The 13082-nt window shown below is 36.5% G+C and overlaps 1 protein-coding gene across 1 annotated transcript in view; it reads left to right on the forward strand.

Moving 5' to 3' along the window:
• LOC106707375 (tetratricopeptide repeat protein 28) overlaps positions 1 to 6009 on the forward strand; it is a 52685-nt gene extending 46676 nt beyond the window's left edge. Inside the window, exons 26-42 of the mRNA XM_045683085.1 lie at positions 74 to 172; positions 299 to 423; positions 505 to 620; positions 739 to 866; positions 1165 to 1368; positions 1608 to 1765; positions 1997 to 2104; positions 2177 to 2258; positions 2346 to 2443; positions 2628 to 2863; positions 3048 to 3212; positions 3354 to 3509; positions 3767 to 3870; positions 3982 to 4132; positions 4216 to 4367; positions 4461 to 4586; positions 4694 to 6009. Of these exons, the coding sequence (XP_045539041.1) occupies positions 74 to 172; positions 299 to 423; positions 505 to 620; positions 739 to 866; positions 1165 to 1368; positions 1608 to 1765; positions 1997 to 2104; positions 2177 to 2258; positions 2346 to 2443; positions 2628 to 2863; positions 3048 to 3212; positions 3354 to 3509; positions 3767 to 3870; positions 3982 to 4132; positions 4216 to 4367; positions 4461 to 4586; positions 4694 to 5877 (3392 nt within the window). The 3' untranslated portion in view covers positions 5878 to 6009. The remainder of the gene's footprint in view (positions 1 to 73; positions 173 to 298; positions 424 to 504; positions 621 to 738; positions 867 to 1164; positions 1369 to 1607; positions 1766 to 1996; positions 2105 to 2176; positions 2259 to 2345; positions 2444 to 2627; positions 2864 to 3047; positions 3213 to 3353; positions 3510 to 3766; positions 3871 to 3981; positions 4133 to 4215; positions 4368 to 4460; positions 4587 to 4693) is intronic.
• The last annotated feature ends 7073 nt before the right edge of the window (positions 6010 to 13082 follow it).

Genomic DNA, 13082 nt, shown 5'->3' on the forward strand with positions numbered 1-13082 from the left:
TTTAAAATTTATAACTAAAAGTGCATATTTTTCTTCCGTCTAGACTTTGATATTATTTTTTATTTATTTGTAGGTATCCTTCGATTCCATCAAGTGTCACTTTTAGACCAGAACGAAGACAGCGATAACAGCCTGCCTGATATCAGCCCTGATGACCTGCAGCCCAGCGCAGGTGAGTCTAAATACAAGAAAACCACAAAGTATAAGACAACACTTTAGAATACTTATAGCAAACTATAGACGGTGTTTTAACAAAAATCGTTAAAGTTAGATTTTAATTGACCATAATTTTTGTAAGGTTCATTAGGCAAACTGGAGCGATATATCAGCGAATGGTCAGCCTGGCTCAAGACTGCTGAGCGCAGGAATGAAGAGGATCAATGGGAGCCCGACGAGAGACCTAACGCGGGACTTGCTAGAATGGTATACTGCATTATTTTACGAAAATCTATAAATTACCATTACATTATAAACGATGCGGTGCTTAAATGATTTTGTTTGCAGGTGTCACGCAATCACTTATTAAACTCTTCAAACTACTCTCTGAGTTCCTTGTTCAGTGTGGGCTCAGTCGGGGGCTCAGTCGCCGGTTCCGTGGCCAGTCTACAGGGATCTACGAGGTATGAACTAATATTGAGAAATGGATCATCTTCATGAAATAAAGTTTGTTTACTGGATTAAATTAAGAGATTTAAAAAAGAGAGACTTATTTATAGTACAATAGGCATTGTTCAACAGATCAAGCGCACACGGTCCTCGTAAGAAACAAGCGGCGTGGCAAGGCCCGCCCTGCCTCAACATGCTATACCAGATGTTGATCGCGCCCTTCGAGGACCTTCTGCCGGCATCCTGCAATAACAATCATGGTTTGTTGATCTTAAATTGTAGTTGGGATAAATTGATAAGTCTGTATTTGTTATTCAGCTTGCTATTTAAATATAAAACTGCCAATGGGTTTTACTAACGAAAACTGTAATTCTAATTTGACCAAGAAAACCTGCTTCTTCGAAACCTATCGAGCGAGATTAGGTGGAATTTCCGCTATTTATGTACGAACGCTAATACCGTACTAATAATGAGCAAAATGACTTACTCCAATTCTATTACAGTTAGTCAATTTCGATCATCTAATTATTACGGTTTGTAATAAGTTCATTATTGCAGCGATGCACGGTCGGCGCGGCTGCGGCGGTCGTCGCGAGCTGGTGGTGGGTGTGGAGGGCGTGCTGTACGCGTGTCCGTGGGGCGCGCTGCGTCCCGCCGGCGACGCGGAGCCGCTGTGCGAGCGCTACGCCCTGCTCGCCGCGCCCGCGCTGCGCCCGCTCCGGCAGCCCAGGCACGCGCGCGCCAGGCTCGAACGAGAACATGGTAAGTCCAACACAACGACACAATATTTGAATTCAGCGAATCAGCCTTAAGTTACTATGTCTATGTACTATGTGATTTACGGAAGAAAACATAGTCCAGCACATTTCATGTAGCTAAAACACGAACGCCTTTGGATATCGAAGATCTACCTACATATCCCATTTCCAACGACTGTTGTCAAACCGAATTTAAATACTGTACTGCTTTTAAACTCAAGTATAAATATTTTATCTGAACAGGTGCATCCTCAGGCAACAATGCGGAGACGGGCATGCGCTGCCTGGTGGTAGGCGGGGCGCGCGTGTGTGGCTCGCGCTGGCCGGCGGCGCACGCGCAGCTCAAGGAGGCAGAGCTGGTCGCCGACATGCTGCGCGTCACACCGCTCACTGACTACCAGGTCACAAGCGTTTGCTTATATTGAGTTCCATTTGCTAATTTCCACATGCTATAACCTCTATATTCCAGTGGACGAAGTAATAACAGACATTTGCATATTAAGTAAAACTATATTAGGAACAAAGTAAAATTATAAACATTCACCGTATATCTGCAGTGCCACTTGCAAATAAAGACTATTTGAGTACAATAAAAAGAAATAAGTAATAAATCTATTTTCTTTATCCGACAGGCTTCTAAAGAGGCAGTACTAGCTCAACTGTCACAGGCGGAGTGTGTACACTTCGCTACACATGTCTGCTGGAAGACGCCCGCCATCATACTCAGTCCTGGCGAAGTTGTGAGTATAAGTCATATCCATATCCACGAGAAATCCAAAGACATAAAACTTATTTTTAATTATTTTCTACAGGTTGACTCTCAAGCGAAACGTCTTTTGAATACGAGTGTGGGAAGTGGAGCGGCCGATACATCAACAGAAAATGAAGAAGAAAGTACGTGTCTATCTATTGCTACATAAATAAATTGTATAAGTAGTGAGTTAATGAAACAATATAAATAAATTTTAAATTTTTTTTTAGATACTGAGTTGCCGCCCAGCAATGAAGAATTGCCACCAGCATCAGAGTTCATGCTGACCGCCTCAGAAATCATGAACATGAAAATAACAGCACGATTGGTTAGTTACTTACCAATCAAAACGAATATAACTAATCCGACACGCTCATTAGTGACGTATACGAAAACGAGAATCCTTTATCTTTCCCAAATATTTTTAGCTCTTCTGATATTCCTCTCGCCAGATGTTAATTTCTAAGAATATTAAATTAATTCATAATCAAAAATTCGCCTTTGTCACACAGGTGGTGATATCGTGCGCGCCGTCCAGCGCGTCACTACAAGAGGGTGAGGAGAGCACGGACGCAGTGGCGGCAGTGTCGGGTCTAGGCGCGGGTGTGTCGCGGCTGTGTCGCGCGCTGCTGGCGGCGGGCGCTCACGCCGTGCTGCTGGCGCTGTGGCCCGCACCGCAGGACACCGCCACAAAGATTTTATACCGAGCATTGTATTCCGCACTGCTGCAAGGCAGTCGTGTTGCCAAGTGAGTGATGCTCCAAAATGAGGTTCATACAGTTTATCTAAGATCGAAGCTATGAAAAAAAGAAGGAAATGCATCTGCATTTTGCTTTACAAAACATGGGACGCCGAGCCGTATCACCAGTAATGCTATAGGAACAAAAGTTATGTGCAGAGTTAAGTTATGTACGGAGTTCATTTTTGTGCAGAGCGTTAGGCGACGCGATGCAGACGGTGCGGCACACGAAGCACTTCGCGCACCCGGCGCACTGGGCGGGGCTGGCGCTGCTCGGCGCCAACGTGCGCCTCAGCAACAAGGTCGCGCTGATGGGACAGGCGCTCTGCGAGCTGCTCGCCGCCCCGGACAAGTGCCGGTAATTATAACTATACATTATTAAAAAGTGTACCCTACGATACCTATGGCTCTCATAGGAAAATTCCGGATACTTAAAGAGCGTCAATGTATAAAGTTGATATTTACCAATAGAATGCGTTACATAATTGTATTATTCTAGGGACGCACTCCGCGTGTGCCTGCACTTGGTAGAGAAGTCTCTGCAGCGGATAGTGCGGGGGCAGAAGAATGCGATGTACACGACACAGAAGAGCATAGAGAACAAAGCGGGCGCCGCCGCCGGCTGGCGGGAACTGCTTATGAGCGTTGGCTTCAGGTACACATTTATTAAGACTATGATAAAGAGCTAAGAAATAAAAATAAAAACAGATTCTCGTTCTATACCTACGATACCTGTATCAATCCAGATTAATATAACCGTCAAGGAGAATAGATGATAAAGATGTGTAATAGATACATTGTAAAATGGTCTCTGCCTACACCTGTCGGTTACAGGCGTGAGTTATGTTGTTGTGGTTTTACCACTTCTAATAGGTCTATATTTGGCTTAGATAGGTATATTTATTTTACTAGGTTTGAACCAGCGGCCAACGGCATACCGTCAAGCGTATTCTTCCCTCAAAGTGATCCCGAAGAAAGACTGACTCAATGTTCTGCCAGCTTGCAAGCTTTACTTGGTATGATATTTATTATTTTTATACCCTTACTATCCAACGAGGACAATATTGGTACAATTACATACAACTAAAAGAATTGTCAATATTTTTCCTAATTGTATAAATTTTCAGGTTTAACACCCACTACACTGCAGGCACTTTCGAAATTGATTTCTAACGGCGATGTGGCAGATGAGATCATCGGTGTCATTCGCTCCGTCATATCTCAGTTCTCCGTCAAGAACTCCGAAGGTGACACCATCGAAGTGGCCGTCAACGTCAGGTTTGTATTTTAAATAGCCGGTTGTTAATGAACTGTTCTTCTTCGTTTTCTATTTCATTATATTATTAATACCTTTTTTATAGACTGTGGCGAGTAAACGGCTGCCACGAATTATTAGCATCGTTAGGCTTCGATCTTGCAGAAGTAGGACAAGACGAAGTGACTCTCCGCACGGGCAAAACGGCCAATAGAAGGCACATACAATTCGTGCTGCAAGCTTTGTTGGCTCTCTTTGGTATGAGATCTTTAAATGATTTACTAATATACACTTTATAATTAACATAAATTACATAAAATAAATTTGATTTAATTTTCTTTATGCAATCAGATACCCAAGAAGCTCCACGAAGTCTTAGTTTGGAGTCAAGCTCGAGCGTGGAATCTTTGGCTTCTATTGACGACGGTGACCTAGAGCCCCACTCCGACGGTGAACCACCGCCCCGACAACATAGACGTAAGTTCTTATCTTAGTAACAATATTGCACACAAAAATATTTTAGAGTCTCCTCTTTTTACTTATACTTATTTTGCATAGAAATAAAATATGTTGTTTTCTTGCAGAAGAAAGCGTATCTTCAGTTCCACCGCCTCCCCTACCATTGGGATCTTGCGGTGGTGCTTTCACTATGTACGTTCGAGGCTCCACGTCCAATACTGAAGTAGGTCGCGGGGAACCTGACGGTAGAACTGCCCCGCCCCCTGCGCCGCCTCCACCCAGATACCGCGGGGAGAGCGACGCCGCATTTACACCGTCACCACCCGCTGCTCCTCCCTCCACATCGACAGCGCCACAACGAGACGTATCTCTTGCCCTGGCTCACCAGACTAAGATCAGAACTCTTTACACTAGACGACCTCCATCAACTGACGACTCGGACTGGGAAAGTTCCGGCCACGATACCGTGTTACGCAGACGTCCCGAACACTCCCATACGAGATATTTAGATGCATTTTACGATCTAGCGTCTGCTCAACCTCGCAGAACTGAGGAAGAAAAGCCTGATCAAGCATTGAACCAGCCCTCGACTTCCAAAAGAGTCACTCGAAGTAAAATGGGTTCAAGCAGTAGAGATTCAATGGCCCAAGTTCGTCATATGAGTGGAGAACTTACACCGACTATTTCGGAAGTATATCATGAGAGGAATATTGGATTGGGTCTCGCGCCGCCTTTAGCAGAGTTGCTTCTAGCAGAGGAATCCAAAACAGAAATGAGAGCGGCAAGTTCTAGCGAAAACTTACTATTGCAAAATTTAGAAAAGCTCGGACTTCTAGGTGACACCAGCGAAAATGAAGAAAGGTGGTGCAGTAATAATACTTCGAGACCTTGGCTATCAGCACCACCACTAGAAACCGACGTCCAAGGGTCGGACCTTACTACAGCTGAAATTATCGAACGCCAAGCGAAGTTCAAGAAAGACGAACCTAAAAGAAAAGAAGAGAACGCTTACGAGTTGAAACCTAAAGAAGAAACTCCTGGACCGAGCGGGATAGAGAAGAGATCGGTGTCCCCATTTTCTGAACTTTCGCGAAGAGACGAAGGGGATGGGAGAAGTATTGCAGATTCACATTCGTCGTATAAAGCGTTAGTTTTGAACCCAAGAACGCCGTATTTGCCTGAAGAAGGGGAGGCGGTAGCATTGAAACCGGTTGCCGAAGGTGGAAAGACTCACCCGAGACCTCGCAGACCGCCGGTTCCACGGACCAGACCGGCCTATACCACGCTTGATTTTCCACCTAATAAATGATTAATGATAAATCTGTACATTAAAAATATAGGTTATTTTTAATATTCCTATTTTTATACTTTACATACAAGGCTATGACTAATAAGTTGTAAAATGGTATGATATTTTTGGTTATATATATGATTTCGGTGATACGGCTTTATTTATGTAATAAGTAACTATGTATAAACATTAGGTATACAAATAACTTTATAATTATTAAAATACTTTTTTTTTAAGTAAAACAATACGTATTCCTTTAAAAGCAAGTTAGATTATAAGGTTAATTATTTTTGAATTATTAAATATTACATTGTAATTATTATTTGTAATGTCATAATTTATTTCAAGCTGTATATATCACGATCTGAGCTTTGTGATGACATAACTTTATTGAGATTTACTCTTGCCATAGTTTGTATTTACTTTTATCTGTATATTATCCTAATAAAATGCAATATTAATATAAATTAATATTGTTTTATTTCTACTTCCTGCTCACATTTTACTTTAAATTCCATCATATTTCATATACATAAAGGAGGAAACCAGCAACGAACAATTCTACAATCACGACCGTAAACCAGAAAGATAGGCAGAAACTACCGACTTCTATTTACTGAAATCCTAGCACACCTTTCTTACTTGTTCCGCATGTGAATTGAAAAAACTCAATAATATTTCAAATCCGGGAAATTCTACATACAATTCAAGTTGTTTCCAGTTCATATCGTGTATTAAAATAGCAATGTAATACTTTGCTTTTTATAGAAAAAAGAAATATGCATTTATTAAACTGATTGATGAATGTTGTTATTTTTTACCGGCACATACAATGTATTGTCATTGCTATTAAGAGAATTTCCGTTCTATTAATGGGTCAATGACAAGTTACATTTTGTAACCTCACTATTTTAATACAAAACACTTAGTTTTTAATAGACTTACTATTATTTTAATATAAAACTGAAAATAATTCAACATTACATGAACTATAGAATTACAAAAGGTTTTCAAAACAACAAACAATATAGTTTATTGTTATATTAAATTTATTATAATTCAAAGAATGAAGTAAAAAGACAGTAATGTTACATACAATAAAGAAAAGAAAGCTAGAGTATCTAGGCCACATGAACAGAACACAAAATACGGACTGCTGCAGCTCATCTTACAAGGAAAGATCAAAGGGCAGCGAAGCGCAGGACGAAGACGAACCTGGTTTAAGAACCTACGTAAGTGTTTATAAAAGAGTAAACGTTCGCTTTTCAGAGCCGCGGTGTCAAGGGCGCAAGATGCCTTAATGATAGCGGACCTTTGAAAGAAGATGGCACTATAAAAATAAGAAGAAGAGACAAACTCTATCTTTAAAACTAACTTTAAAGCAGATATGTAACAAAGTCCAAACTAAAAATAAATTCTGTTTTATGAGTCGTTATAACTATAAGTTTAAAAAGGTATTTTTATACGATAACGTCGTCAGTCTATCTTAGAGTGGGTCTTTAAGTAAACCTACGAAAAATACCAAAAAGCAAGAAGATCAAAAATTCAAACTAAGTAATTTAGACAAAGCTTCAAAAGAAAATGATCGAACATCAGTTAAATGGTCCTATTTGCGCTTCTTTTGTTTCCTAATCAATTTTTTAAACAAATCAGCAACATATCAGAAACATATATAAATGCAACCACAGCAGCATGACATAAATAAATTACAAGAATGTTGTCCGACAATGCGGAAATCGTAGAAAAACAAAAAATAAACGTTTCACTGAACAAAAACGGAGGCGTTGAACTTTAAAAAGCAGAGCCCAGTTTTTATATGCGAAAACATTGGCGATAAATGATTTAGTTTTGTTTTTCTTATAATATAATACTTATTCCATTATCTACTAAATGCACTACTTTTTGTATAATTACGCTGGACTTCTACACGGTCTATAGCTTCCGAAGATTATGAAAAATGTATTTTAGTTCCCAAAATATTAGTTACAAATAAGTACTCATTAATCAAGCATTAAGAGATGTGATTCATGAAGTTATAAAACCTTGAATAATGAAGATAATAATTTTTATCAAGATAGCAAACAATTATAGGAGTAAAATAATATTGATGTTTTTCCGGTTGACTGTACAAAAGTGATTAAAAGCCTCTTAAGTTATTATCCAAAATGGATTGAATATACGAGTATGGAAGTCTGTGACTCAGTTGTTAATAAATAATTTAAAAGGAATAAATTTTTTCACTTTTAATGATGAAGTGCTTCTTGACCTTTATGTGTAAGCGCCTCATTTTAGGTTTAACATCACACAAAAATTCTGACCATTTAATTAATCTAAAAGTAACATCAAAAGTACTACAGCCTTTGACATCAGAACTAGGAATTGACAGAAGATGACAGTATCTGTTGTTTTTTTTTTTCAAGATGTAATTCAACTGTTAAACTAGCAACTTATTTCGACTACATAATGGTAAACAATTGGTCGAATTGCTGCCAACTAAAAGCATCTTAGTCACTTCGATAAAAAATAATACATTTTGCACCGATATTTTTGAAATCTTATACTGTTGATTTAAAATTAAATACATCGTTCCCTTACTATATTATCATCAGGTGAAAAGAACCATGAATTATTATAGATAGATTATTATTTAGTACAATTGTTACATTGATAAAGTATAACAAACGTGTTCAGATCGACGATTTATACCGCTCTAAATCAGATTAACGACACTAGAAGCAGTAAATCTTTCTAATTAGCATTCCATTGTTTATGTATTTAATATTAATATACAGCTTTCATAGACTCAAAATGATAACAAACAGCACACAGAGACACCAAACAAAGGCTGAAAAACGTGAAATTCCATTGCCGTCGTATTTGTATCATACAGTTTTCTTTGTTTTATCAAGGATAATGAAAGGGATAACAATATGTTTTTATACAAGTGTTGACAGTAGATACTTACAATTAGAAACTAACACATTGGTATAGTAACAAAAATCACTGTAATTTATAATTTCAACGTCGCAAAAACAATGATGGATTGAGTTATATAGACATCAAATTTAGTATAGAAATGGAAATTTAATACAAATAATTGGTAAAATAAAATGTAGATCTTTGTAAATTTCTCTTATAAAATTTTATTTGTGTATTTCCCAGATTAGCATTTTAACGTGTTGCTTTTATTTATGTATACATGCCTAATATACTTAAGTTATATAACATTATGTACAGTTAGAAGTAAATTGTTTCTGGCTGCTCTTCAAGTACAATTTGAACACTCAACAAACTACGTTGTTAAAATTTGTGTAACTAATGACAACAAAATTCTCTCCGTCAAATGTCTAGTGAAGGGATTGGTCATTCTTGACGCGACTTGATAGATTGATCAAGGTGCGCCTGCGGCTAATGTGTCACGAAGCTAACTCTACATCAAGTTCAAGTTACTTACGACACATAAATTGAGACATGACCTTTGAAATATTACCGAATATTATCATAAATCTAGCTGTCGCCTGCGACCCCGTCCGCGCGGGTTTAAAGAAATCTTAATAAGTAACTTATGTTTTCTTCCAGACTATGTTCTACATCTGTGCCAAATTTCATCAAGATTGATTAATCTACATATAATTCTTAAAACAAATGCCTCTAGTTTTATAAAATTTTTGAGACTGATTTTGATATTATAAGTAACTAGCGACCCGCCCCGGCTTCGCACGGGTGCAATGCAAAATATACCTACTACAGAATAAATGCACAATGTATTGTGCATAAGGATGCATAATGGATAAGGATTAATGCTGTATTGTTTAAAATCACTTCGTAAAAGAATAAAAATGGTTATGCTGGGTTATCCCTAAGAGATAGACATATACCATCGCGGACTTTTTTGTTGAACTTTTTAAGGTGAACAATACTGTAGTACATTATTTTGGTCTATCTCGTAGGGTTCAGCCAGCGTTTGCAATATAAGCGCAAAAAAACGTGCTTATTTACGACATCACATTAGAAAACTTTAAATTTATCAGTGTTTCTCTACTATATTATGCATTTATTATACATACAAACCTTCCTTAAGAATCACTCTATCTATTAAAAAAAACCGCGTCAAAATCCGTTGCGTAGTTTTAAAGATCTAAGCATACATACGGACATACAGCGAAAGCGACTTTGTTTTATACTATGTATGTATTGATCATAGGTGGGCACAGTTAATCAAAAAGTTAACTTCGTTAATCGTTAATTCGTTAAATTAAAATTTAACTTCGTTAATCGTTAAAGCGTTTAATTTACGAAAATTTAACGCAAGTTAAAGTTAACAGTTAAAGTTAATTTTTGTTTATGAGTATAAGGCGCAAGCGGGAAATGGCCATATGAATATTCTCCAAATCGTATGGACCGATTTTGTCGAGACTTTCAATAGAACTTAGGCTATTTTTTTACTGCGCTTACGAAATCTCGGGCGATCGCTAATCCTATCTATAGTTTAGTTATATAATATACTAAAATAAAATTTAGACAATAGGAGCGATGTACTAATGCCTGTAACATAATAATGACATAGCATGCACTAGTTACACACATATACTACACTGACAATGATGGACAATTGACTTTTTCAGTCAATTTTTTTATTGACAATCCGACGTCACGGAATTAGAGAGCTAACTAAATTTAGACAACACAAATTTTCTATTAAACAGTAAGACATGTGATAATATTCAAAAGAAAACAATCAAAACTTTTGTGCAGTATTTACATTTATCTGTTACTATTTGCACCCGGATATTCATTTGCTCATACTCCAACAACTGAACATTTAATTTTATGTATAATTTGGTAATATTTTTTTATTTTATTTTAGCTAAGGACCCACGAACAGACTTATCATTTTTTACGTACTTTTTATTTATTAATATAGATTTATTAAATAAAACTTCTAACATCAGAGGAAACTTATTATAACATTGATAAATAAACTATATAACCAATCCAGTGATACATCTCAACGCATCAAACTATACAACTGAGATGCCTTCGATAACTTCTATCATCTAATGTTCGCATAAGTTACACGACATAACGAAAACAACCGATCGCGGGTGATGTCTTCACTCTTTCTTATCACCTATAAAATCGTTATAGTTAATTAGTAAGAATATGTTTTGAATTATTTTCAACGACATTCGATTAATTTTAAAATAAACTTTTGATATACGTAAAAAAACCGATGTCTTTTTGTAAAAGTCACTTGTGGCGACATTTCATATATTAATTTCAGTATAACACAGTTTAACATTATTTCACTAACATAATTATTTTATCTTTTTCCTCATTCTTTCTCGTTTTGTCGTATACTTTGTTTTGTAAACAAACAAATTATCTTCGCTATTGTCTTTGCGCAGCGCACGTGCATCCCCGACAATTAGAAGGGTTGGGGCCATAAATCCATCGAGTTCGTTATCGCATTCTCTGTGCGGCTGTCCATTTCATCCTTTGTTCATATTTTTGTTATTGTTAAAATTATTTTTCGTTGACTATGAAGAAGCCCCAAAAAAACAAACGACGGTAATAAACACCTAAATCCCTTTTGTTTTTGAGGAATGTTTATTGCGTGCACATTTCGTCTTTCGAATTTTTAAATTTATTTTTCATTGTTTGTTTCTTATCTACGCAATGACAAAAAAATCCTATTTGTACGCTTTTTCACCATAAACTATTTTTTTTTATATTTTTTGATGTCTTTAAACTCCAACATTAAAATAAACATTTTTGTCCGCAACAAAGTTTAGTTGCATTTTAGGTACGACGTTGAAGAGTAATGCACACTCGATTATTTTGATTGCTATTCAACGTAGAGTTTATCTTTTTTAATAGATTTTGCGTCTCTCTCACGTATAACAATTATTGTATTAAGAGTAAAGTGTTTTCGAACCTTATGTTGATTTTATAACAAAGTCTTGTTCTAAAAAAAGTGATGTTAAATAAATGAAAACCAGTTTTAATGTGAATAAAATGTAATAAAGACTTTTCGAGATATTTGTATAAATGTGAAATAATTAATAAACTTTGAAGGTGTCTAGCGCCTAAACTTCGCAATATTTGATAGAGGTAAGTTTGTTTAAATCGTCACTATTTTCTAACAAGGATTCTGTGGTACTCTTTTGATCACGTCTATCCCGGCCGCTCGGTGTATTGTATAACATGCATCACACTCGCTCGTTCTCGTTCTCTCTCGTTCTCGTTCACCATTCGACTCGCCGACGGTCGCCGAACATAGCCGAACTTACGAATGTAGCCTGATGCATAATTTAAATAAAATGACAACACGTCAATAAGTGTCTATTGTAACAATTAACGGACTAAATTAACGGAAGTAGAATTTAACGAAAGTTAACAAGAGCGTTAACACTTTTTGAATTTAACTTAAAAGTTAATCCGTTAAGGAAAATGTTAACTTCGTTAATTAACGATTAACGGATTAACGAGTTAATGCCCACCTTTGGTATTGATGATACTCAAATTAATCAGAAGCTTCAAAATTCGAATGTGAAAACTTTCCTCATATTATTTTTCCCATGTTTTAGGCTCCATACTGGGAATAATACCAGAAAACAATACATTTTCAAGATATAACGTTGAAGAAATAGAATTTCGAAATGAGTTTCGTAATGGTAGTAAAAAAATCCGAAATCGCGTAAAGAGGTTTTGCTACAATGACTAGACATAATTTATACGGCGACTTTAACCTTAATTAAAACATAATTAATTTTATTTAGATGGCTTGATAAATGCAAAATAGACGCTTTTACCGCGTTACCAAAATCTGATAAAGAGCTGTAAAGATTTCTACTCGCATTAATTTGTTACGAAAAAAAATGACTTACTGTTTTAAGTATTTTTACGCATTCTTGATTTTTATGGCGTAAAATCTTCTGTTTACAAAAATGTATAGGTTTTGAATAATTAAGTAATTTGTAAAACACTAAGTAAATAGGCTTAGGTTTCTAACTTGCTTTTTACTTCAGTCAAGTACTAAGCATTTGTTTTTTTTTCTGTATGTCTAACTGCTATACCAAATGACTTTATCAGTCCCTTAGTGCAGTTTCTTGTTCTAAATGTATCTTTAGTGACCATTTAGAAAGTATAATAATGCCAGTTAATTAGACATAGTTTTTGTAGAAATGTTAACTACTTCATATGTAAAATTGGTCTATAAC

Source organism: Papilio machaon, chromosome 21 (assembly GCF_912999745.1).
Source record: "Papilio machaon chromosome 21, ilPapMach1.1, whole genome shotgun sequence".
NCBI classification, from domain to species: Eukaryota; Metazoa; Arthropoda; class Insecta; order Lepidoptera; family Papilionidae; genus Papilio; species Papilio machaon.